The sequence below is a fragment of the Amblyomma maculatum genome, chromosome 8 (genome assembly GCF_055883805.1).
Source record: "Amblyomma maculatum isolate TAMU_Amacu chromosome 8, ASM5588380v1, whole genome shotgun sequence".
Taxonomy (NCBI): Eukaryota; Metazoa; Arthropoda; class Arachnida; order Ixodida; family Ixodidae; genus Amblyomma; species Amblyomma maculatum.
In genome coordinates, this window is record NC_139351.1 from 95,324,592 (window position 1) to 95,351,175 (window position 26,584).

The following is a 26,584-nucleotide window of genomic DNA, read 5'->3' on the forward strand; positions in this document are numbered from 1 at the left end:
AATTGTCCAATATATATATATATATATATATATATATATATATATATATATATATATATATATGCATGTTATTGAACCCACCTTTTAGCTTGGCTTAATTATGATTTAGTGGCCAAAACATACATGTTACAGTGCATGGCCTTGGCATCCAAGTTTTATAGGGATTGCAGCACATCTTCCACAGCCTGTACCATGATGTCACTTAATGAAGCATTTAGCCTCTGTACTCTGGTAATAGAGTACTAGAAGTTTCTATAATGCACTGGACTGTTGTAATATTATGAGCACCACTTACCTGGTGTCTCAAAGCACAAGTTCGCAAATGCTTTGCTTTAATCACTAAGATGTGAAACTTGACACAGATAAAGCTATATATATATATATATATATATATATATATATATATATATATATATATATATATATATATATACCGGGTGTCCCAGCTAACTTGAACCAAGGGGTACAAAATAATATATTTGAGGTAGGTCAGTGAAACCAATTGCATACAACTACCAGCCTGTTTGCGCACTACAGGCAATTTTTTGTTTTGCAATTACTTAATTAGCTAATTATGTTAATTTATCTAATTTATTCAATATCGACTTTAGACCAAACATGTAAATTGGAAAGTTGTAGAGCACCTTCAGAAACCCCCATTTCATTAATTGCGATAAAGAAAGTCTCACGTGTATCTTTTTTTCCGGTCTCAGAAGAAAGCCCGCGAAATACAAATAATACCACGTGACTAGTGCATTTGTGCGCCGCGATTGTGGTGCTCTCAGTCGTGGTTTGAGCGAACGAAATCAGCTGCGGCCGTGTCTTCTTGGCCCCGTAAAAGCGGCAGGCCGATATGCCTGCGATGGCTTCTTCGCCCGCCTCAGACAGCCGGCCCACGTGACAGTGCAGTAGCAGCGAGAGCGGCGAGCCGACACCACCGACATTCTAACAAGGCCTCCTCCTCTCCTATCAGCGAAGACCGAATGAGCGATAAGGTATCAGCCACTGAATCTGCGCATACAGGCTTGGGTAAAGGGGCGAGATGACATCATGTGACTCGACTAAAATTAGCGCTGCACCTTCATTTGCTGGTTCTTTATCGTCATCCGCCTGTCGTGATGTAGGCTGCTGCGGTGCGCAGGCCTGGCCAAAATCGCGGTGGCGACGGGCGAGCTCGAGCTGCTCGAACCATCGCCAACATTTCTGCCTGCCGCTGCAACGGGACCATCGGGTCACGGCCGCAGCTTACGTCGTTCGCTCAAACCACGACTGAGAGCACCACAATCGCGGCGCACAAATGCGCTAATCACGTGGTATTATTTGTATTTCGCGGGCTTTCTTCTGAGCCCGGAAAAAAAATACACGTGAGACTTTCTTTATCGCAATTAATGGAATGGGGGTTTCTGAAGGTGCTCTACAACTTTCCAATTCACATTTTTGGTCTAAAGTCAATATTTAATAAATTAGAGAAATTAACATAATTGGCTAATTAAGTAATTGCCAAACAAAAAATTGCCTGTAGTGCGCAAACAGGCTGGCAGTTGTATGCAATTGGTTTCACTGACCTACCTCAAATACATTATTTTGTAACCCTTGGTTCAAGTTAGCTGGGACACCCGGTATATATATATATATATATGCGCATTAGAATAGGCGCTACTGCTACTTCCAGCATCATATTCCTATAAGGAAAGTATGTATGTTACAAATTGCAACTATCATTGTGCTTTAAAGGGCCACTGTCCAGGGTATGACTTTGTAAGCAAAGGAGCCCAATGCTTCGATCAGGTACCGGAGATAGTTTATGCAAAATACTACAGTGATACGTGTGCCGCAAAGCAGTAAAAATACAAATCAACGCTCCCTTATGCTCTTCTTCGGGAAACCAGCTAACCAGCTTCCCCGTTCTCTACGCTGGCCCATCGAGCCGCGAGTCTGACGTCAGTCTCGCAACGACATCCATTGGTCCGTCTCGCTGACTGACGGAGGATGGGCGTACATCACTAATTGTGTCCGCCACTCACTGCGCACTTTTCCCTTGCAATTTCGTTCCCTTACTTTCACTCCGACGCGACCTCTCATTTTATCTCCCTTTTGCCCACCTCCTGCCAAACACGGAGGAGGAAGAGGGATTTGGCTTGCGGAGGCTAGACGACCGGGCAGGAGAGTGAAAAGGGAATGTAAAGAGAGGGAAACACATAATCGGTTGATTGTGGTGGCTGTAACTGCATTATTAATTACTCTTTTAAAAACATTTTTGCGCCTTTGCGCTCTGGGGGCGAAGCCTCACAGTCACAGAGGGAAGAAAATATTTTCGACTGGAGGGTGCACAGTGGCCTTTGAGACACTAATGGTCACAAGGCAGAACACAGTGGTAGTAAATACTACAGCACAAGGTTTTTCTACAAAAACACTCAAACTTTCAATTAGAATGCCATTCAAGAACTGCTCAAAGCTGTGAAATCAGAGCCCCTAAGTTGCATATACGCTTGCCATCACAAGTTCAGGTAGCTTAGTTTGGTCAGTGCAATTGTTTCTTTGTATTCACAGTGTATTCATTCGAGATTAAATGGAGCACTGTGTAATTTTACATGCTAAATTTTCAGCTACTCTAAGCTCCCCTTGCAAGCACACAGTTAAGATGAATTCTCTGATAAGATGAACAGTGTCAAAACATTTTGTATGTTTTTCATAGGAATCACACACACACCGTCACACCCCACTACTCTCCTGCCTGCATTTAAGATGCTTTGCTCAGCTAGCACACAGTTGCTATGATTAAGCTTGTAGGCTGTTGGTGTGTGCTATTTTTGACTGCTATATTCTTTCCAGGAGAGAGTCAGGGTTTGGGAGATGCTGTCTGACCTCTGCACCTGCTGGAAGTTTGGTTTGGTTAATAGGGTTTAACGTCCCAAAGCAACTCAGGTTGTGAGAGACGCCATAGTGGATGGCTCCGGAAATCTTAATCACCTGGGATTCTATAACGTGCACGGACATCGCACAGTACATGGGTGCCTAGCTTTTTTGCTCCATTGAAAAGCGGCCGCCGCAGCCAGGATTCGATTCCGCATCGTTGGCACTAGCTGAAAGTGAAAGTTTTTAGCTGCAAAGGCAAGTTTAAGGCACCTTCTCATTCACTGTATCAGCATTTGCAGCCACAGGTTTGTTCGTTGTGTCCGACATTCAGTACCATTGCTGCAACGCATATTTTGGTGGTTGTGCCCCTTCGTTTATAACTATTGAGCATTTGTTGCAGCTGCAGCTGTAACAGGTTGGATAAACTGTACAACCAGCCACTCATGTATGAGCTGTCAAAACAAAATATCAGCATAAGAGGAGGAATAAAGAAAAGAGAATAGACGGCAACAGTACAGCGTATACGACAGCTGGCGTGATGCAGGAGACTCTAAGGTAGGAGTACTACCCATCTTTAAATTTTCCCAGCAAATGTCAATATGTTCCAAAAAAGGAACATTTGCATAAAACACAGCAGTAAAACATATAGGCGTTAGCTCTTTATTTTATTTAAGAAAATCCTCAATGTTATCATTTTGGTCTTTTTTTATTTGAACATATTTTTTATCTTGTGAAAGGACTCCACAGACACTCGGCTATGACAAGATCACAATATGTCCTTTTGTGAGTAAGGAGTCAAGCATCATCACTAAGTCTTAAAAGTACAAAAGCTTGCATTGGGTTACATAGCTGTGATATTTTCCACAAACACCACACACAGTATGTGGAAACTCGTTTCCAAAAAGAGCGTATCTTGAAGGGAAATATGTTTCGTATGTTTCCAATATATTTGAACATTGCCAAGTAAACTATTACTACAACATCCGGAGGGTACAACAAATTCAAATCATGCAATCATCAAGTTATGCCTTAATTAAATAGCATATATAATAGTACTACCTAGATGATACAAGTTTTGCAAGACCACGTAAAATATTCACACAATCCAAAAAATTATGCAAGAGCACTGAAAATGAGTAGTTGCAGATGATATCTCTCTATAGCATACAGGTGTGTACTGTGATCCACTGATCCACTGTTCAATGCTTGCAGTACGTACTGTACTGCAAGTATTTGCAATGTATGGGCAGCGCTTAGCAGTCGTGGGTGCAGGTATAGTTTCCATGTTCACATTACTTGCAGTGGTGAAGGAGAGTGTTAGGACCATCCGAATATCTGCCAATGTACACAATGCGCTTTGGCTTGCAAATTTTATAAATTTGTATCAGCCAGGATCCTACCATCAAGATTCTGCCGTACATGGTAATACAGTAAAATCTCGTTAATTCAGCCTTCAAGGAACCAAGGAAAATGTTTGAATTAACCGCAAGTTTGATTTATCGAATGGCCCTAAAGAACTGCTGAAGACCGATGCTATTTAATAAGAAATATGGTTGTCTATACATGTGAGATGAAAGCTAAGCAATCGTGACAATATTTGACGGTTTTTTCAAGTGCTTAGTTTTGTGCACACTGTCAGGAGTGTTGAAGAATATTGTTTCAGAATCATAAGCATCTCTGCAGCCCTTTTCCTACTGCGACACAGTAGCAGTGTTTCACCATGCATTTCAGGTTCACGGAAGTCTAGTATATCGGTGATCAATAGCTTTGCGGGTCGTAACTTAACGTGGTCCCTCATCTGAATTAACTGATGCAAGCCTGCCGAAATGCGAATTAACGAGCATCCATCACCATGGACTTACATAGGTGTCTGCCAGGACCGCGCTCCAAGTTCGAACTATCCGAAATCCGAATTAACGAGTTCACAGTATACCTTTTGTTAAACTGACGAAGGGCAACACTTGCACGCTTTTGTGCACAAAGTGCTCTCGTCTGTAAATGGTTCAATGATCTGCCAATGTGTTATTTTCTAATTAACCATTACAAATGCCACATGATTGATGCCACCCCATACATGATACATTTTTTTGCCAGTGGCTTCTTAAAATACACCATGGTAAAAGATTAGTGTGTTCTTGATGCAGACCTGTTTTCATTGATAGAAAAGTCGTCATATATAAAGACAACAATACTATGCAGCATAATAAGTCATTCAAGTCTGTTAATTAAAAATTCATGCTGTAAAAAAGGGGACAGTCAAAGATAAAAGTGCACAATAATGGGTAAATTGCTCCCATTACTTATATTAAAACTTCTGAAGAAAAAAAAAAAGAAAACACAGCACAGTACATTTACTGCTTCAAAATATACACTCGAAACACACAATATGGGCTGATGTGCACCAGATTCCATATAATGTGATTGAGATGCTAAATTATTTGTGGATTTTTTTAACAATGCATGTGAAGTTAGTAAACAGAGATAACCTCAAGAAATGTGCACACTTAGTCAATATTTGATAACTGAATTTCATTTTAGACGTAGTTGCAGTTTCAGCAGCTGAATGACGACTGCTACATCATCAGTAGGTATCAGATCATGCGAGACACAAGAGTCACAATATCATACAACTGCGTTGTTGTTTAATTAGCTCGAAAGCTTGCGTGCTAGTCCACTTCTGAAAGTGGAATTGAGAGCATGTGAACAAGCAGTTACCATATTGCAGTTTTCTGATATTTCATCACATACCTCTTTGTGACACCACAGCTGATGCTTGATGGCTAAAAATGAAACTAGATCAAAGAAAAATTCAGATTATAAATTATTTACTAGGTGTAAGAAAATCTCATACTACAGCGTTCAGTGTTTACTAACATCTTACTCCCTAAAGGTACATTCTAAAGCAAGAGTACACAATGGAAAATTCGGTGTTTCAACCCCTGTAAACACAATGGGACAAAATACAGCTGAGTCCGGATATAACAGGGTCATAAAAGAGTTCTGTATGTAACGAGCTGCAATCGATTCGCTTGTTGTAACCTACGAACAAGAACACATTCTAGACACACTAGTGGCATGCATCTTGTAAGACATACCTCCCACTGCGGTGCCTGAAATGCAATGCTTACAAGGCGTTGCTAAGCCTAACCTGCTTCGCAACCAAGCAGCACTGAAACTACCCACAGCCTGTCAGATGTCTGATCTTGTTCATAGGCATGTGCAGAGGGGGAGGGGGCATCCTATCCCCCCCCCCCCCTCTCCCATTTTCTAATGAGGGCGCCAAGTTTGCCCCTATACCTTCACTCTGTTGGACCAGTGCGTTGTTTTTAAAAGTGCAGGGCTATGGCCACAGACATTTTTTTTTACTACACTGGCAGCGCAGAACTTGTGCTTTGTATTTCAAGCCACCTTTTCCTCCGAAAAGCCACGGACTGAATAACAAACTGCTGTGAGAAGCGCGTCATCGAATAATTTTCAATTCTGCAACTGTGGCGAAGCTTGTTTTGTTTCTTAAGCGCAGAATGTTTTGTATGTGTTGCTATACCATCACATCAAAATACATATGTTTTAAAACCAGTCCTCATCTTCACGCTGTGTTTTGGTCGCAGGGACCTCGTGGTGGAAGGGGGGGGGGGGGGGGAACTTGGCTCCCCGTAATGCAGAACTGCAGAACCCTGCGCACGCCTATGATCCTGTTACCACTGCACTGCAAAGAGAAATATTGCTCTGTAAAATTATGGTGCAGTGGTTTTCCGCAATGTCTTCAGCTGCAAAGTCGGCCAGGCAATGGCTGCTACTACGTCTTGGCTAGTTAGGTTGGCCTCACTACATGATAGTATTGCAGCATGGAAACCAAGTGGAGCATAGCGTAGGCCACCTTCAAACATAACAAACATTCATGTCGACAAGCGGTTTAAAAGAACTAGCTGGCCAAGACCATGCAGTCAACCAGTCTCCGTGCATGAAATGTTATCCGGGAGTGCTGTTAGGAGCAGTGCCACTTGCAGTAGCATGGTGCACCATTTAATACATATAAATGATCACCAAGATTGTAGTTTAGTATGCTGCAAGACGTTCCTGTACTTTCGCACACAACTTCCAGGAGGGTAATCTGTGCGTTCAAAACAGCCAATGATTTCAAATAACCGGGTCTGAAATGACTGGGTTTCATATATCTGGACTCAACTTTACAACCTTAACCAAACAGCTTCAGAGAACTTCAATGCGTTATGTAGCAGCCCTGCAAAATGAAGAATCATGCACAGAAAACAATGTTAAAAGCTGAAGTGTAAAATATTGTGATAAATAACATGGAGTACCATAATAAAAACAATAACAGCATGCGCTCCTTCAATGATGCATTTATAATATAGCAACCATTTTTCTGCTCAAGCTTACTGGCGTGACGCTGCTGAAACACAGGGGTTTTAGTCGCAAGTATTAGCAGATCTGCTTTTTTTTTTTTTTTTTTTGATACCTCAAAGGCCCCTGGTATGGGGCATTACATGAAGGATGGGCATGAGAGTTAAACAACAATGGTCTTGATAGTGTTCTTAAAATGGATGGTGTTGATATGATGCACGGCGTCCTGTGGTAGGTCATTCCAGTCCCGTTTCCATTCCACTTACACAACTGTAGCATTTACAACTTTGATTGACAGTTCACGTGTGTGTTTTCTTGAATTCTGTCAGCCATTTGCTTTGTATGAACATTAAAATTAAAGCCTGAAAATTAAAAAGAAGAAAGTGTTACTACCTACAACTGCTAAAACTGCACTCAGGCTACTACGAGGCACACCACAGTGGAAAGGCACCTGAATAATTTCTACCACATGAAGTTCTTTAAACTAAAGAAATCAAAAAGCTTTTTGAAGAAATTTGTTTTTAGCTGAAATCGAATGTTCAGCTTTTAATGCTCTGTCGATACTTCTACCTCAGCTAAAGATGAATTTATGGAGTCAAGAATTTGATTTAGTAGTAATAAATCTTTTTTTTTCCCGCTGCGCTTGATTTGAACTAGTGAGATGATCAAATGGGGCTTCGGATCCCCATTATAAAAATAATAGCAGTGTAGCCTGGCCTGAGATATGGTCAAAAAGGTATAGAATGCCTTGGTATCACCAAAGTTTGCTTGCAAAAGCAGCCAGAGGTTGCGAAGCCTGTAATCTTTTTAAACTCTGCTACGTAGTACAAACTCCATTTTCGATGAAACCAGCCTCTTCAGCACTGCATAGCCTGGTTTAACGTCCAAAAGCAACTCAGGCTATGAGAGATGCCGTAGTGAAGGACTCCGGAAATTTCGACCACCTGAGATTCGTGCCCTGGCATCACATAGCACATAGGCACTTTGATTTTTGCCTCCATCGTAAATCGGCCACCACGACAGGGATCTTTGTCACTACAATGTGGTACACTATTGATGCAGACCAACTTAAATTAGTCCTCAGCACTCCTTAAAGTGCACCCAAGCCTTAGCCCACGAATGTTTCTACATTCGACCTATATCCACCTGGATCGAGGCTGCAACATTATTCTCTGTATCGGTAGAATGCCACAGCCACCGATACACCGCAGCTGTCATTTCACCGCCGAAAGCTGACTTGTCGCGTGAGCGAGGAGGTGATGAACGGCACTTGCTTCTTGCGGTGCTTGCTGGGGTCATCGGGCACGTACGACTCGCAGTTGATCGCCACACGCCGGCACACCACAGTCAGCATGGAGAGCAGGTCGGAGAACTGCGCCTGCTCTCTGAGCACTGAGCACAGGCCCTGTATGAACCAGGAGCCATGAAGTTGGTGCCGCCACGAATAGAAACCTGCGACGAGAAGAGATCGTCACCGTAATATATGAGGAACCTCTTGGTGACAGACTGGTGACAGACTTCCTGGTGACAGACTGGTTGAAGTGTGTTTAGGAAAAGCAACCAGGTGTAAACCTTGTGACATGTTCTTTACTCGTCCTGAACAGCTTCAGAGGACACCTGACAGAGAACATGCGGCAACAGCTTCACACATCTAACACAGACTTGGTTGTCATACCTGGAGGTATGACCAGCATGCTTCAGCCACTGGACGTCTTCATAAGCCACACTTTTAAGTACGGATGTTACCATGCGTACAGCGAGTGCGTGGCAATGGCCGTCCATCAGAAGACTCCGACCAGCCAACTGAAGAAAGGCATCCCTTGTGGCCGTGTGTCACTGGATACCCGAAGCATGGGACGTGGTTTTGTTTGAGACCGCAGAAATGAAGTTTCAAGGTGACAGGCACAAGCTGAACGGTATGAAGGATGACTTCACATGGAACCTGAACAAGCCAAGTCCCAACGAGTTTGGAAGAGAAGAACCAGGAATGTTTTGGCAATAACAAGGACAGGTACCACTGAAAATATTTATCCGCACTGCCGATTTTCACCCCAGATCTGGGAAACAAAATTGTGGCCATTACACGCTTTCACTGCCTTCTTTACTTGGCGACAGATAGTACTATCATGTGTTGTAAGGCAGGCCAATTTAATGTGCTCTGGATCGATTTCAACCGGCTATGTTCTACTGGGAAAACACTTTCTCAGAGAATCCGAAGCAGAGGATTTGGCGAAAGGTACCCTTTAGAGAGTTTTGTAAAATATAAATTTTTCCCTTTTTTTTTTGAATTGGTGAAGTCTTCAACCCTGTGCAGGGAAAAATGACCTGGAATAAGATATTTCTGATCTATAAGAAAGAATTTCAAGTTATAGCATGGAACATCACTGGTTTCGACCACTGGTACAACGTGCAACCCCAACTCCTTCCTGTGTGTGTATAAGATGGCCAGTTGGGAAAAAAAGAAGCAAAATTAATATCGCTATTAAAGATTCTGAAGTTTCTAGACCTTTCCACCACGTTCACACCCACATGTTGAAACATTCCTCTACACGGGCAAACATAGACAAGAAAGTTCACTGCAAATTACCAACTAGCACAGACCCACACTTTACTAAGCAAACTGGTTCTCTACAGTTTGCGTTGTGTCAGTGCCACGTCCATGCAACCATCCATAAAGCACTAAGGCACAGGGGTGTAGCCAGGGGGTGTGTGTGTATGTGGGGGGGGTGTTTCGGTGTGAGAACGGCACCCGGAACTTTCCAATCGCAGCATCCTCCTCCTGCTTTCGGATTTTTTCCTTTTTGCTACTTATTTTCTATCAGCAATGCATAACTACCTCCTGAAAAATATATCTGGCTTCACCACTGCTACTATCAGGAAATGCCTATTAAAAAGGTTTGTGGACAAAGTCTGCACATAAAGAGCACAAGCTGAGGTAAGGGCTTGAAATTAAAACTTTGTTTTCTTTATAGGACCAAAGCTGCATACAAATACAAATATTTTTTTAACATCGAGTATGTTAGGTGTGCATCCAAAAAGCCTTGGACTGGCCTGATAAAGGGGTGCACCCCTACATACAGGAAAAGCGGACGCAATCGAGCAGGGGCGAAACAAGATGAGAAATATTAAAATAACAAAAGAATCAGACATAGCTAAGCATTACTAGACCCTTTGCAAGAAAAATACACAAGTGATAGCTGTGAAAATACTAAAGTATAGAGACGCAATAAATACAGAACGAATCATTGAAGAAAGTGTAAAGCAAGAAAAAAAAATTCCATTATGAAGCAAGCTGCAGTGGATGAGTTGTGGATTAATGTCAAGCAGTGAAACCCCGGTACAGGTCGTTGTGATGTAAGCTGATGCACTTAATTGTGCACATAGAGTCGCTTGCGTCCATTTACCTGGTACTGAAGAGTAGGCCGTAAGGAAGTCAGCATGCGTTGGAATGCGACATAGCCTCGTGGGGGAGTCGGAAGTCTCAACAATGGCATCAGCGCCTGGGTCGTACCGATCGCCACGACAGGCCTGCAGAGCATGGGGATAAGCAATGGAAAGTTTAAGAATTCAGCTTTAAATGAACATTGAAATAATGCCCACATGCTCTTTCTTCTTTTCCATAGGTCTGCTGCATACAACAGCCTGCTTTATCATTGCTGTTTTCCCGTACCAACTGCGCATAAGAGTATTTATCCTCCACACACACTACCACACACAAAAACATCGTTAAAGCAAACAGGTAAAGAAATCACAAATTGGTCTGATACAGACAGAATTCTTAGTAACAATTCTATCACAAACTGATGCAAGAAAAGAGCAGTTAAATCAGTGATGGGATGGCAACTTGGGTAATCCTTTCTGTACTCCTGGACAATTTTTTCTGGCTATGCAGCCATAGCTACAGAGCTGGAACACATCAGCTCACTGTGCAGTTGAATATAGTCCCTCCAGAAATTTCATGGATTTTGATCTCAAATATTATACCATTATGGAAATATTCATGTTATTTATAACACCAAGAGTGTACTACAATACAAGCCAGTACAACGTTAGTGTAGTGAAATTTCACATCAGCACATAATGCCGTGCAAATGCCATGGCAGCGCCATCTGTCAGGAACCCTCCAAAGTGTACATCGGCTGCTTTTGCGGCGTCTACCCGCCAATTTCTGTACGCTTTCGCAATGCGTTTGTTTTGACAATGGACATTCATTAACAACGAATCTACATTCAGTTATGACTTTAGCGGTATAAAGAAAGACAATCTGCATCGTTGGTGGCTCGAGAAGTATGGTTTCAAATAAAGCTGGAAATGAAACAAAAACGACAACAGAGGCCAGATATGCCAGAACTACTTAATGTAGCAATGCAGTGACGGACGCTATGCCTCTGTCGCCTTGGCTGCATAGCCACGAAAGGCTGTTCGGGAGTATAAAGAAGTGGAGAGACTTTTTTTTCCCAAATGTTTGCACAGTTTCAAAGGTATCTGTTCCCCACAACACAAAAACTGAGAAACAGGCCAAGTGCTTGCTAATATGGTTTCCCCGCCTCACAGGCATGTCCTGTTGAAGATATGTCAGAGCGAAAGCTACAGCTGTTTATACTACCTCCGTAACACACAACATGAGCACAGTATTGCTGCCAAAAGGCAACAACCATCCATGCCCCTTCTGAGGTGCTGTTGATAAGAGCAAGAGGCAGGAAAGTATGCTGAATGGCTTTGACAATACAGCATACAACATGGCTTCTTTCATCCTGTGACTGTCACAACCTCCTCGGCAGTTTTTCCTTTTCCTTAAAGGGGTCCTGGTACAAAATTTGAGTGATTGTTTCGCTCGTTTGTTGCAATTGCTGAGTTACGGCAATGCTAATACTACCCGACGCAACACTCATATTTCACTGTCTGATATTTAAATTCACTCGAGAACCAAAATCATGCCATTGCTGACGGTGTCGGCACACAGTGGTGGTTCTTTGTGGCAGATATGACTTCAACTCACGCACACTTTTTTACGATTGAGTAAACAAAAAATGCACAGCATATTGTACCTATTAGGAAAAATTTGTTACGTTGCTTTGATGTTTTTTATGTTAAGTCAATGATTCCAACATGTTTGCTTCACACAAAGGCACTCCACAGCAAGCGACTCAAAAAGCACCAACAGAGGTGCTGGTTACTACTTTGCATCAAAGATTTTCACGACCTATACACGTGAACAGCTACCTGTGGCTAGGCAGCCAAAGTTGGGCAGAAAAGAATTGAACGAACTCGCCACTGGCTACTGTAGGACGCCTGTGGATAGAGAGAAAGGGGCGGTCAAGGAGTGGGCTCAGGAGAAAAGCACAATTAGTTGGGGGTGCATGGTGACAAAGGAATGTCTCCTTCCCCTGCCTGCTCCTGGTCTCTTTGTTCCTCATTCTATTGCTGTGAGGCACCCACACGGTCTTGGCCACATAAGAGAGATCGCCAAATTTAGCAAAAACGTGTTACTGCGAACAGGAAACCATGAGAACCCATCTTCCGCGACGTCGTAGTGACGTGCACATGTAAGCTGTTTTGATTGGTCCCGCTGTGTGTCGTCATTGGGTGAGTGAAATAGGAAAGCGAAAGAGTGGAAAAAATGAGTTGAAAGCAATTTTTGGTTTGCTTCTATTTTGAAAATTCATTCCTGAATAACTCCGGTTCTAGTGCACTGATTCATGTAATTCTATTTGATTCGGTATCTGCGTGACATAAATAATTCATCCAAAGCAAAGTAGACGAGCGTTACAAGGCCCCTTTAACCCTTTGACTGTTGAATAGTCTGAAAAACATTCACCCCCAGTGCCAAATTTTTTTACACTTTATGCGCTCAGCGCAGCACCCGAACAGCAAAAATGCCGCAGGACGGAATGCGGCCGCAGTACCAGTACGGCAAAAACAGTGAAAGGGTTAATTGAACCAGCTTCTCTCTATGAAACACAGCAGCTTTTACTCCTTTCTGAATATAGCCAAAGCAAAACTTGTTTCAGAGCAACGGGTTTTTAACATTTGCAGTTTCACACATTCCACCGGGGTGACTTCACAGGCAAGCCTGCATTTATAACACCTAAATTTTACCCATTCATAAGTCTCCACATTGTGCTAGCTGAAAGAGGAAACAATGGTCCTGTTTTCGGTAATCTCCCAGACTTCATAAATGGGTCCATCATCACAGCAGCCGAATTCAAGTGCAAGGATTTCACTGATAACATTTGAGATGCGATCATTGCATCATGCAATGATCGCAACTTTTATGTGCAAAGGAGGTGCTTTTTAGATGCTCCGTTGATTAAAAACTCTTTGCTTTAAATAATGAATTTATTGCAACAATGAGGCGGACATTTAAGGAAAAAAATGCTGCCACAATCCCGTAAGGCTTGAAGGAAGCTCCAAAGCTGTCGCATAAATAAACTACACATGCTCACCTGAATGAAGAAAAGCTTGGGTTTGCCAACGAGGCTGGGGCAGACATCCCCGCGGAAGGGTTCCATAATGCTATCTGCTGGAATCTTGCCGTCTTTTGCGTAAAGCACGTTGTCACCACCGTGTGTCAAAAAGCAGCAGATGAAGCAGTCATCGTCTGAGTAGTCCGCTTTTCCAACTGTGAAAAAACAGAAATGAGAATTAGCAATAGTTTTTATTAGTAGGTCTCATTATGTTTGCTTGCACATAAGGTGCTAAGGCATCAAACATAGGATTTAAAGGTCCTGCAGCAATATGGCCAACACTTTAGAATGTTTATATAGCAGTAGCTCAATTAGGATGTTTAAGTAAGAGGGACTAATAAGTGTTCATTCACCAATAAGTAGGCTGAGAAAAATATAAATACAAATGGCAAGAACTGCTAGTTGCATGCAGGAAAAATTGAACAAATTAGTTGACGGAGTCTCGTATAGGTCAACAGCTTTAACCACATTGCTGCAAAACAACTCTGCGATGCTACTATTACATTTCTGAGACTGGGCACAAAATATGGTCCAAATATTCATTTTTTGAAGGAAAGGTGACTTTGGACCTGAAAATTATTTCTAGCATAGTATTCATACACATCTTTTTTAACTTCAAGCTATTTCTGCCTGGCATCAGTGAAGCTCTGTAAGATAATCAATGTGAAGGAGAAAAGGCTAATATACTGTTCTGTAAGCAGTTAAAGCTGTCGAAGTCTCTTTCTCAATAATCTGGATAGAACCTGTTGTAGACAATGCATTAACCCATCTTTAGATGTACTAACTTAAGGTGCTATATGGATTTGCTAACATTTAGGTTACCAAGTAAAAAAAAAATAATTTTTAAAAATACATTAAGCAGCTTTCTGCAGCTGCATGTATTGAGAGTTTGAGTCACTCACGCTCCTTCAGTTTCTTCTCAGTATCCCTGAGTGACAAGTCCGAGTGGAGGACAGGCTCAAAGCCCAAATCTTCGAAACAGTTGATGAGACTGCTGGCATCCATGTCCGTGCCATCACGCTCGCACAGCCCAGTGTGACGATCAAAACGCTGCATGGGACAAAAGCAAAGTACAAAAAGACACACCTAAGTCAGAAAGATCATGCATTTTGCCCTACTGGACGCAATATCAACGCTAAAAATCAAGGCCACACTATGATGCCTATGTACAGCCCAAAGGCCATGCACAGGACAAGGCACCCTGAAAGCCTTGAACTGTGATAAAAACATTCATGTTATGTTATGTCCTCAAAGATGGTTAGAAGAGTGATGGTTCTGTTACTAAGATGAAGTTCACTGGCATAATGAAACCTAGATAATTTGACATCACTTGGTTCAAAATCCTGATGAGTTCAAATACTTTCACAAATACCAAAATTCATTAGACATATTTTACTGGATAATTCGAACGGCCAGCATGCTACTGACCAGATAATTTAGTATTATTAATTTTACTGGCAGCCTCTAGGAATTCCACTAAAAGTGACCATTAAACTAGTTCTGTGCCCTCCCCTCCCAGTTCTGCACCCCAGAACGCTGTTTGCCTTCAAGTAGAAGTACTTGCTGTAGGGCTAGTTGGTTCATGCTAACCAATGAAACGGCAAAAGAACACGATCACAGAAAAGAAGAGGGATAGAAAGAGCGCCTCTTTCCATCTCTCTTCTTTCCTACAGCCGTCTGCTTGCGCCATTCCATTGGTTTGCCTCCAAGGCTCACATACAGTGGAGTCACATTTTGAACTAAGCTAAATTTGGATTTGTGGTTTATTATGACCAACAGTTCTGCCCCATTAACACTAAACATGTTAAAAAGATCTCACTTGAAATCGGTCCTCATAACTAAAACACTCGGCTCTCTTCAACTTTTTTTTTCTATTCTTGCTTTTGGCACTCAAACTGTTGTGCGCGAACTTTTTTTTTTTTTTAATATTTTGAAATGTCATTGCGAGTGCAATTTACTTTATATATGCATTGACCTTGACCATTCTATGTCCTGCATATTTTGTATATTTTGAATATCTGCCCTCATTACCTTTCTAACAAAATTTTGATGAGCCTTTTGCATTCTTACCTTTACCCATTACAATGCTTTTGTAAGGCAAATAATTTATGTATCATGTATTACGCTCTCACTCTCCTTTGTGAAGTGTTGCATACATGTGATGGCCAGTTTTCGACAATTTCTGTTGTTTCCACAGCAGCCAAGAAAGATAAAGTATAAAAAGTGTTTATCTAATAGATGGCCAAACAAGTATACACCAGCTGAAACGTTGAAGCAAGTAATTCTGCAAGAAAGGAAGCTCAAAAATGAACAAACAAATAAGAGACAATTTAGATTTCATACAATACCCAATTTCTACGCCTCCCAAAACAGACACCTAGAGCAATGAACCTATGAGCTGCCTGTGTTATTTGTGCCAACCTTATATGTACACTTCGGCCGTGTACGCCTTCTGTTATGCGTAGAAAATGCGCTCTTTCTACCATTTGGATTCTCTAGACCTGGGTGGTGGTTCTCCAGCTGTCAGCCCCGGCATGTAGTCAAATTCACTGTCATTAAAGCATCTTTTTCCAGAGTCATAATGGAAAAAGCAAGAAGTTTATGAATGAATACGAGACATCAGACTTCTCTACAGGCAGGAGATTAAGTTATAACGAAATATAGTGCAGTTCAAAAGCAGTGCACTGGCCTATCTTCAGTGTGTAATTATATCTTACTGGTGAAGTTGCGAGGCACATCTTCCATAAAAGTAATCCCAAAGGTGTAAATGCTGGCAGTACTTGAGATGATCAGCCGGTTGGAAATGAAGTCAACTTCTGGCCCTCTTCAGCAGCTTTTTGAAAAAGGAGTCTTTCATCGCAATTTTTTTGCCTTCTTATATAAGCCACAAATATCGCTGTACCTTGTTGAGCAAGTGATGAAGAGTCAAAAATGAATATTTGCACCATGTATCCTAATTTATGCTCACTTTGTAGTTGAAGATGACGCATTTGCCTCGCCTTAGGCGTGTCATGCTGTACTCTTCCGCATTAAGTGGCGTTCTCAACACTGGGTGCTGGGGAGCTGGCGACGGCCTGCTGAATATCCTGGGAATGCAACAGGTTACAAAATGCAAGAAAGAAAATAAATAAAAAAGATGCCACATTTTGTGCAGCAAAAGCAGACAATGGTGACATTGCAAACATTTAGTTGTGGAAAGCATGCAGATGGCCAACATGAAGCTTCCTGTTTAACGGGTTACTGAAGGTTACTCTGTGTAGTTTTCATTTTAGATGGCTTTTTCTGACTCTGTCAAAGTTGATTTGGCAGCAAGAAACTTATTGTTCGCTCAAAAATATATGGACACAAATAACAATTCAGTGAGCACTGGCTGAAAGAAAATTGCGGAGTAGCCTATGCTGAAAGTGACCTGTGAAAAGTGATCGATGTCATTGCAGCTTGCTTATGAAACTGCTGGAAGAGGCAATACTTACATTTCAATACCTTGTCTTTCCTTAGCACAGAGGAGCTCCCTTTTCAGTGAAGGAAGTCCCTTTTCAATCAGAACATAGTAACCAATTGATATAGGCCAACTTATCTTACCTCAAAGTCCCTTCAACATTTACAGTATCAAGATAACACTTACCCTCCAAAAATGGTTCTGGCATCAGTTTGACTGCTGCCATTGGCTGAAATGAGATAGCAGGAAGAAAAATTTTTAGAGAGAAAAAACATAACCCCAAGCAGAATAAGAGCAGAATTGATCTTGAAGCTGATTAGACAGTGCAAGAAAGGCAAGCTCGAAATATATATTGCCTTCATTGAACCAGCTGGCTGATATCTCGCTGCCAAGCCATGTATCAAAGCATTTGTGACAGAACACATGTTGGGTTTCATGGCACCACAAAACGTTTGCGGGCTTTGAGATATAATTTATGCATTTATAGTGGAAATCCTGTTCCAGTAAATGCTCACAAATAGGCTTCATAACATGATGGTGCAGGGCGCTCTGCAAAACACAGAAGGCTTCTTAATTTTTAGTGGTTATAAATAATTTTCATGTACAGCCTAAAATAAAATGCTAGGTTCACTAAATTAAGCCGACACACGTTAGGGTCATGCAATGTAGACATACAGCAGGTAGACATACAGCAATAGTTTTCATTGCAGCATATTGCTCTATGATCAAGATGTGCAATGTTTAGAGCATATTCTTCTATTTATGCTTACAAATTAGACTACTTATCAACCAGTCCTATCAAAGTGCTGTAAAATAACTAATACTCGTTTATTCTGAAAGGTGGTTCCAACATTTCATTTCTCGTGCTTTGTGTATACACAGCCAAATGTTAATAGCAGTTGCCTGATTAGTTTTTTTTTTTTTTTCTATTGTTAATTGTGAGCAAAGCTATCTAAATGTGCATATCCTGAGAACTAATTGGCATGGCCAAAATGTGATTGCATAGTTTAATCCAGCTCAATACACTGCACAATGCTGAACGGTTTCTCCTTAAACTGTGCACCAGTGTGGAAAATGAGAGTGCAGATTGGGCGTGCAGGACAACCATGGGGCCTCTTCTTCGTCTTCTTGGCCTTATGAAGTATGGCGTATAGCCATATGGGGGGATTGGACAAAGTGACTGCCTCTTCTATGTTCTTCTCTGGTGCCAAGATTAAGTTGAAACTGCCCCTCCAAAATTTCTTCATTATGTGAACACTTTCAGTATGAATGACCCAGAAATTACAAAAATTGCCCTAAGATCTGTTCAGCCACACAAGCAACCAAAATGCACAAAACTGCATGGCTTTTGCCTTCAGACAAAACTGCAAAATAAGGTCACGCGCGCTTATCTGGCGGAGCAGTAATGAAAATCCCCTTGACTTATTTTTCTTTCGATTGTAACGTACAGTTTTCTTATGTCAGAAGGCCATGCAGGCTTAGGCAACGAAAGGCAGCGATTGTCGGGCTGTGCCCGCGACCTCCTACACGTGTTTGACCTCGCGTAGACGACGCACTTTTCTCCTTAGTCGAACCTCCTCTCCTTTAAGTCTAGCACACCGCGCATTCTCCTTAGTCGAACCTCCTCTCCTTTAAGTCCAGCACGTGTCAAACCCCCTACTCACATCGCGCATTCTCCTTGAACAATATTTTCGATCACGACTTGAGTTCGCAGATCTATGTTCAAGTGAAGGCAATCATGCTACTCTGCGTAATCAATAAATGCACACTAGAGCCCGCACCCCCAAGAACACAATGTTTTAGTTCAAAAATTAAAGCAGTCCGCAGCCAGCCAAAATCGTGCATGGATTATGACATGGTACACATAACGTGATAACCCATCATTTCCTTGCATTTGTTTTCTGAATTACGAAGACAGAGCTAGGTACGCGCTGTACGATTGCAAGGCATTTTATAAATCAAGCGACAGATGCGTGTCAGCTGATGGCTGTTGCCGTGGTTTAAAAACATCCGCCACTATACTCTGGCGCGTTGTCACATCAGAATACCGCATCGAAGCGCTGAGCAACGTTGGTGTTGAGTCTCTTCACAGCACTTTGCGTCCACAACGAAAGTTTTGACCGAAAACATGCAAAAGCGCGCCCGATCTTAATTCCGAAACAAACTGGTACAAGTTTGCGGAACAAATGTTTCATTTCAATAATGCCGCGATTAGAAAAGCGTCACTTGCCTTGTTCTTCATTTCTTCCGTTCATTTCATGACTGTCTCCGTTGCTACCGTTGCTGTAAGCCATTGCACAAGGATGACCTGTTTACGCCCACAACCACGCGAATCCGATTCTGCCGCTCAAGCTCAAGAAAAGCCGTGAATGAAACCGGTCCCCACGCGCGCCGCGCTCACGGCACGTGGGGACTTCGAAACACAAGACCACCAGCCAACTTCAGCCGCTGATGCCAAAAAGTCAAAAACAACGCGCGCTTGCCTGCACTAATGTGCACTTTCAAGCGGTATTGTCAGTATTGTCACCTGCCGGTGAGAATTAATCCTATTTTTGGAAAAGAAAATGATAAAACGTCGAAAAGACAGCTCTTATTTTTTCGAACAGATGGCAGTCAAGTTTGTTGACGCACATTACGGAGCTAAAAAATGTTTTAAAGTTGTGCCAGAAGCTTGAATTTCTTTACTAAATTATATAGTGAACTAGAATACTTTCTAGTGGCGCGAACGACGACGCTCGGGCCACGGCCGGTCTCGAGGGAGAGGGCGCGCGCTCCCTCGAGACCGGTCGTGGCTCGGGCACGCCGATTTTCATTGACGCCGCCAGATGGCGCCACTGCAACATCTACTAGTCCACTTTTCAATGCTTTTTTACAATAGTACGACATAGCACCGATGCTTTTGTGCGCCTATTCAGTAAAAGTAGTGATTTTTTTCCCTATGCCGACGTATGTGGACCTCCACCCATGATAGAAGGCGTTTCATTGGACATTATTCGGGTTTTCGCCGTTGCACTAGGGTGAAAGCGCTCTTATTTCGCTGGCGTCTGCTACAGCTCATGCGGGACGAGTTATCGCGCACTGTAAATCGTTATGGCACATTTATTTGTACGGGACGGGTATTTTTCTGAGCCCTGCAGAGCCCGCTTTATTACAGAGCAAACTCAACTGTCAGCAGCAGACTGGTAGCAGAGTGGCTAGGCATCGTGCGCACGTACGGGTTCTCGCATCTCTCCAACCACGCCGCAAACTCATTTAGCCAATAGTAATGATTATATTACACTGCGCTATTCGGTATCCACTGGTAACCAGGAATGCTCATTTTAGCTTGATATCTGCTTAGCGTTAGGAAATTTGCCAACTGGTAAAGTGAGGAGCAGCTTCAGGCTGTTACATAATTTATTTCTTTTTACAAAGTGGTCATGAAAAAAAAAAAAGTCCTACGCTTTGAAACGAATCATCCAGCGATGTTCTGTGGCGTCACCATTATTCTATGTTCACAGCAACAATATCTGTAATAAATCATCGCTGTAAGCCAGGTGCTAATTAAAATCATTTCATCATGCATCTCATATGCATATAACATATATGCCAAAAATACATACATGAGGGCAGAGCAATTTTGTTTAGATACTTCACAAGGCTTCTCCGCTGCTGTTTTATTTTATTTGAGTGCATGGGACAAAAGCCATCAAAAATGAGTTGTTTTGTGAAATTATTGACTAAACAGTCCTAACAATGAGTTGTTTTGTGAAATTATTGACTACACAATTAAACAGTCCTAAGAGCATCCATCTGCTCATCTTCAGGTGCTTTGAAGCTTGACATTGCGCTGGTTAATGCATTTTGTGAAAAAGTGCATGCGGGTACTTAAGCAGTGATTTCAGCTGCACCAATTTGACAGTGTTCAGAGCACCCGTTAGCAGGTTTGCTTGGCCAGTAGCATATACTGAGTACAAGCTGCCTGCTTGAATTTAGGCTGAAGCAGGTTGTAAACACATTCTCAAGATCAGCCACAAACTGGTATCACTTGAAGGGTACAAAAGGCCTCTGTTGTCCTTAAAATTAGTAAAATTAGCCAAGTTTAATACATGTGATATCTTTTTCTTTTCAGAAAAAGATTAAAGTCTTTCTCACAGTTAGTTTGAGGTAGGATAGAGAGACCACAATTGTATACAGCTGCCAGCCAACTGGTTCACCCCAGGCAATGTTTTATTTTGAAGTTAAGTAATTAGTAATTATTTTTTTATATGACTAACTATTGCCTTTAGACAATAACTGGGTTTGCAGAATTTGAGAGCGCCTTCTAAAACCTCCATTCCATTTATTTCCGATAAAGAAAGCCTCATCGTTTTTCCAAGCTCTAAAGAAAGCCTGCGAAATACAAAAATTATCAGCCTGTATAGCGCTGAGACTGGGCTGTTGAGTCACGGCCGCAGCTAATTTCTGTCACTCAAACCATGCACGGTTGGGAGCACAACAATATCGTAGCGCATGAATGCGTCAGTCACGTGATTTTTTTTTTATTTCGTGGGCTTCCTATAGAGGTGGGAAAAGCTATGCACATGAGGTTTTCTTTATCAGGAATAAATGAAATGGGAGTTTCAGAAGGTCCTCCCCAACTTTGCAAATCACATTTATTTGAACGCAATACTTAGTAAATTAGAATTTCAAAATGAAAAATTGCCTGCACTGCTTTTTTTATCGACATTTACTGTCTTAGGGCATCAGTAGGGTATGATATGAAGGATATGAATAAATAATTAAATAAATGTGCCAGCTAGAGATCCAAGGATATACCATGACTACGCGGAATTGAATTTAATTTAATCTGAGCTGTCTGATCTATTGAGCCAGTGGTAGTATTCGAGATCACGCAAACAGTCGAAGCTTTCTCCCCCCCCCCCCCCCCCCCCCTTTCTGTTCAGACCTGGTGCGCCAGGTGGCTGTCTGCAAGTGGTTTCTCTGGCCTTACTGAAATGGTTTATTTTTAACCCTTGGCTGAAGTTAGCTTGGACACGCGGTATAAAATATGTCGGCTATCGTTTGGTGCCACAGGCTTAATAGCAAGAATCTGCACTGAGCACAACTCTCTGCAACATCAATATTGCCCACATCCAGCCTTGGCTTCACGGGTTTGACGGTAATATGTAACTGCGGCGCCACAAGCGGCGGTCAGTGGCGTCCGGCGTGCAAGAGGCGCCCATTTTCCTTCCGTTCGCGCCACTAGAAAGTATTCTAGTTCACTATACTAAATTATAACAACACTATAATATAATGGGCCTTACTACTGCAGCGCCACCCTAAAGCTTCTGCAGATTCGGTTTCGGTATTGGGAAGTTATCAGTAGCACATATTTCGCGTCATTTTTCGCTACCTAGCCCCTTGTTCTACTAGTGCAGTCGCATTACTACCTGTACTACCTGTAAGCAAAATCCAATGTTCGTTTGAAGCCGATTTTTCTCGAACAAATAAAGAAAATGAACAAATAAACTCTTCACATCATGTGGTTTTGAACAGAGGGAGAGGCGAACAAACCAGCATTTCTGGCCGCCTAACTCGTCAGACCACTGCATCGTTTCTTGTTTTTAAGGCGAAAGCCCTAGGCTAATGATTCCGTGCGCGAGAGTTGTGCGTGGGATCTGTGCATTGGATCTGTGCATTGGATCTGTCTGTGCACTGATGTGTCACTTGTCAGTCATCCTAATGACATCATCACAAAAATTAAAATCCTGTCTTCACCGGAAATCTAACCTCCCTTCCTTGTATTCCCAGCCGAGCGCTTTAACCAATAGCGCCACGACCGGGATCGTGAAACACCACATCATAATTCTCCTTGTTTACCGTGAGGATGATAGTAGCGATGACATATGACGCTGCAATTAGTGATAATGACAATGATGACGGTGCATTTATTTGATAATTATAATGAGAGCAAACGTAATGCACCGTGGGCTGCAGCAACGCTCAGGCTTTCGCATTTCTGCAGTGCAGATTCCACAGTGCTCTCGGAAAAAAGGATTATTTACAGCGCTGCCACGCACCTTGCTGGCAACCAGATCTGAAAGTCTGGTTCTGTCGAAGGGGGAGCACATGTGGAGAGGGAAAAAACTAGAGAGAGAGAGAGAGAGAGAGAGAGAGAGAGAGAGAGAGAGAGAGAGAGAGAGAGAGAGAGCGGCTGGCGGCCTGCTTGGCGCTTCGTTTTACACAAAGGAGAAAATGATTCTTAAAGAATTTTTTTTAGCTGAATTTATGATACAGACCTGAAAAAAAAAAAAGGATCCTCGCACTCTCCCATGTGTTGTGCTCGACAATATCTGACGTAATTAAAACATGCAGCTCACAGTGAAACGGAGCATCAACGCTGTAATGTGTGTGATATAATTAGCGAAATCAATACTATAATAAGTGCGGTATGTACTTTTGACATAGAGGACAGCCCTAGCGCGTTTCTGAACAGTCTCGTCAGTCTGGTGCGACGAATACTTGTAAAGGTAAAGAAAGGTAAATAAAATTCTTGCAAATAAATGTGATTCAAACACACTTTATAACACGTGTTGCGTGATTACACGCTTGCTGTAGAATTCTTCTTCCAGCTAAACCATCGAATCCTTGCAGCTTTAATTTCGCACAGAAATAGCATTTGGTGTCAGTACTTCTTTATTTTTTTTTATTTTGTTGTTGTTGTTGTTTGCGTACTTGCCTGATTCGATCAGAAAAAGTTGGATGTTTGTGTCAACTGCGGCGGCGGTGAAACAAAACAAGCCGCTGCCCCAGCGATGGCATCAAAGTTGTCCAGCATGATCCGAGCACGGCCAACTCAATGCTGACCTCCAATAAAATTTAGGTGGGCCATCAGAAAATATGGCCCCCTGGACCAAGGTTAATTCCCTGCACGGCCAAAATTTGACCAAAATTTATGTTAAACTTAATTAGGTACGGCCAATTCAGTGGGTCCACCAGATTTGGATGTGCCATCCCCCAAAATTTGTCCCCTCCGGACTCTTGAAATTTTACTTCGTCTGAAATTGACCAAAATTCATGTCTCACCTAATCTGGGTATGACCAACTCAGTAGTGACTTCCAAAGTTAGGCAGGCGATCCAAAACTTTTAACACGCTTACGCATTCTCCGCGCATATAAGACCTGTGTTGTGCCCGGCATGGTGTGCGTGCAGATCTGATAGCGCTTGCTTGCTGTATTCATGGTACATTACATGGTACATTACATGGTACATCCCATATATCAGACACCAAGTTGTTTGACAATCATAAGAACGAAATTCTGTTAGCAAGTGCCTTCAACCGTCTCTTCGGCATCTTCAAGATGTATAAGGTTACGCAAAGAAATTTAACGCTGACAAGGTTCCTTTCAGCAATGTCTATACATCGTCGCAGAACGCATAATGCATGTGAGTTGAATTCCTTCTGCTAATGTGGATTGTCCATTGCATTCTGGGACAGCCACATTAGAAGTCGGCCAGACTGGTTTTTCGGAGCCAGCTGTATCTCTCACTACAAAAGACAAAAAACAACAAACAAAAACACGACCACTCAAGGCCAAATGTGCGCACATTATGTCCGGCTGGTAGCGGAAAAAATTAAGTTGAACAGCCAGCCTCTGTAAAAAAAAAAAAAGAAGAAAAAAAAAGCTTCTCTGACCTATTTAATTCTCCAACAGCACCTTCTGCAACTCTGATAGTTGAAAGAGGTCTGCATTAATTTTATATTTTATAGCAAAAGCCAGGTCTAACCGCTCGTTGCTGCGTGCCGTGTCCGTGGTCCCTGAGCCGGCGCCGCACCTAACAGGTGGCGTGACGTCCGAAGAAGAACGCTCGGTCACCCGCAGCTATAATGCTTTCGCTCCATATTCGGTTCATCTTAATTTTTTTTTTTCATTTGGCCTAGTCAACCAAGAGAATGACTTGTGTCATACGTAAAGTACACATATTAGGATATGTACACGTACATACGTTTATTATAAGGAGCTTTCTGAGATGCGACCAATACCTAAAATGAAGACCGAAACATATACGAGGGGGGATAATAAAGTCGTAAAGAAAGAAAAATAACTGAGTACAAGTTACAGCTTGAGAATAGAATGAAGCAAAATAAGAGAAGGTAGAAAGTGGAAAATAATTCAAGAACAAACGAAGCCGATAGGCAGCACAACGCAGAAAGAAAAAAACACAAAGAAACCTTGGAAAAGCCATTTGAAGTAAATCTTGGCTCTGCGGCTGGTTATTACTACTTGTTGAATTCGAAGCCCACATTCACTGACACTGACCACTGGTCAGGTGAATACGAGGTATTTAAAATCCCTCCGTATATACACACCAAGATATGCAATATGCGCAGTAGTGAGTTATAATTACTGGAACTCCCCCGCCGTTGGAGTGCAGTGATCGGGGCGCTGGACTGCCCAATTAAGTATGCGGGATTGAATCCCGGCCGTGACGGCTGCTTTTAAAAGTATTAAAAGTAGTAAAGATATTAAAAGACTGTTACTATTCACGGCCAGGTAAGTACAGTAAGTAATAGACATTAATTGATTTCGTAAACAAAATTTAAAGGGCGTATTCGTGGTTGCGGCTCTAATTTCAGAGCTCCTGTAGCCATTCGCTGCCGCTCGGGCCTGGTAAACCAGCTGTTGTTGGTCTTGCAGGTCGCAGCTAGACTGGGAGGCACTGTTCCTTTGTTTTATGTATTTGTAAGTTAGGTGCATGGTTTATGACCGCTCCATCCGGAAGAGTACATTTATCTCGAACATTAACAAGCAGCCAAAACAAAGAAGCTGTATTCATAAATATGCGACTATAGAAACCCAGAAGTCGGCGCAGTCAAATCAGCTCGTCATTGTTGGAGACTTCAACTCTCCCCACACGGAATGGGGATACAAACACAACTAAAAAAAATAGCCGTGGTTTAGCTTGTGGTGAAACCTGGAGTTACGCGAGACCTATCTGCATGGCTTAGGTTTGGCTTGAAAGTAAAGACATGGCTTTTGCACATTGCAGTTTACTGTGGTTTCCGATTTATTTATGCCATAGGGGGCACTTCTGACCACTGAAGTGCGATGAGGCGAAAGCCTCTATCGCGCGGTGGTCCGAAGCCCTCCACGACGGCACCTCTTTCTCCTCGTTTTCACTCCCATCTGTCACTCCCATCTGGCTGGCAGCTGCCAGCATATATGAACGTGCCTGCGTGGCCAAGGGATAACGCGAATGCAAGGGGCAGGCTGATTGTGAAATCACCCTCCCACATGAAAGGAGAGGCCCGAGTTGGCAGCTCCTGCCAAACGTAATGTCAGGAAGCCATACGTCCAGTTAGTGCTCGGCCACGTCAGCTGCCACCTACCGCCTCCCACGACTTCTTCTTCTTTCTTCGATCTTCGGATAGGCACGGACAGGCATGGCGAAATGGCTAGACTGTGGCCAATGTAGCTCTCGCTACAAATGAGGAGA

General features: G+C 42.4%; 1 protein-coding gene across 3 annotated transcripts; it reads right to left on the reverse strand.

Annotated features, from left to right (window-relative positions):
* Positions 1 to 3,483: 3,483 nt before the first annotated feature.
* On the reverse strand, positions 3,484 to 19,751 carry LOC146181873 (caspase-1-like). Of its 3 annotated transcripts, XM_084576888.1 has the most exons (8): positions 19,355 to 19,751; positions 17,311 to 17,353; positions 17,159 to 17,217; positions 16,654 to 16,771; positions 14,588 to 14,735; positions 13,665 to 13,840; positions 10,623 to 10,746; positions 3,484 to 8,670 (listed from the first exon to the last, which is right to left on the reverse strand). In XM_084576888.1, coding segments are annotated over exons 3-8 (801 nt in total). In that variant the 5' UTR covers positions 17,161 to 17,217; positions 17,311 to 17,353; positions 19,355 to 19,751; the 3' UTR covers positions 3,484 to 8,437. The 3 variants fall into 3 exon arrangements, with proteins under 3 accessions (XP_084433014.1, XP_084433013.1, XP_084433015.1); XM_084576887.1 differs by lacking the exon at positions 17,159 to 17,217 and having other exon boundaries at positions 19,355 to 19,744; XM_084576889.1 differs by lacking the exons at positions 3,484 to 8,670; positions 17,159 to 17,217 and adding an exon at positions 8,730 to 9,160 and having other exon boundaries at positions 19,355 to 19,741.
* Between the last annotated feature and the right edge of the window lie 6,833 nt (positions 19,752 to 26,584).

Coding starts and splice junctions, on each gene's coding strand:
- LOC146181873 (XM_084576887.1), bottom strand. CDS start 19,418: ATGGCTTACAGCAACGGTAGCAACGGAGACAGTCATGAAATGAACGGA. Junction 17,354..19,354: donor CGGAAGAAATGAAGAACAAG/GCAAGTGACGCT, acceptor ATCTCATTTCAG/CCAATGGCAGCAGTCAAACT. Junction 13,841..14,587: donor TGAGAAGAAACTGAAGGAGC/GTGAGTGACTCA, acceptor GTTTTTTCACAG/TTGGAAAAGCGGACTACTCA.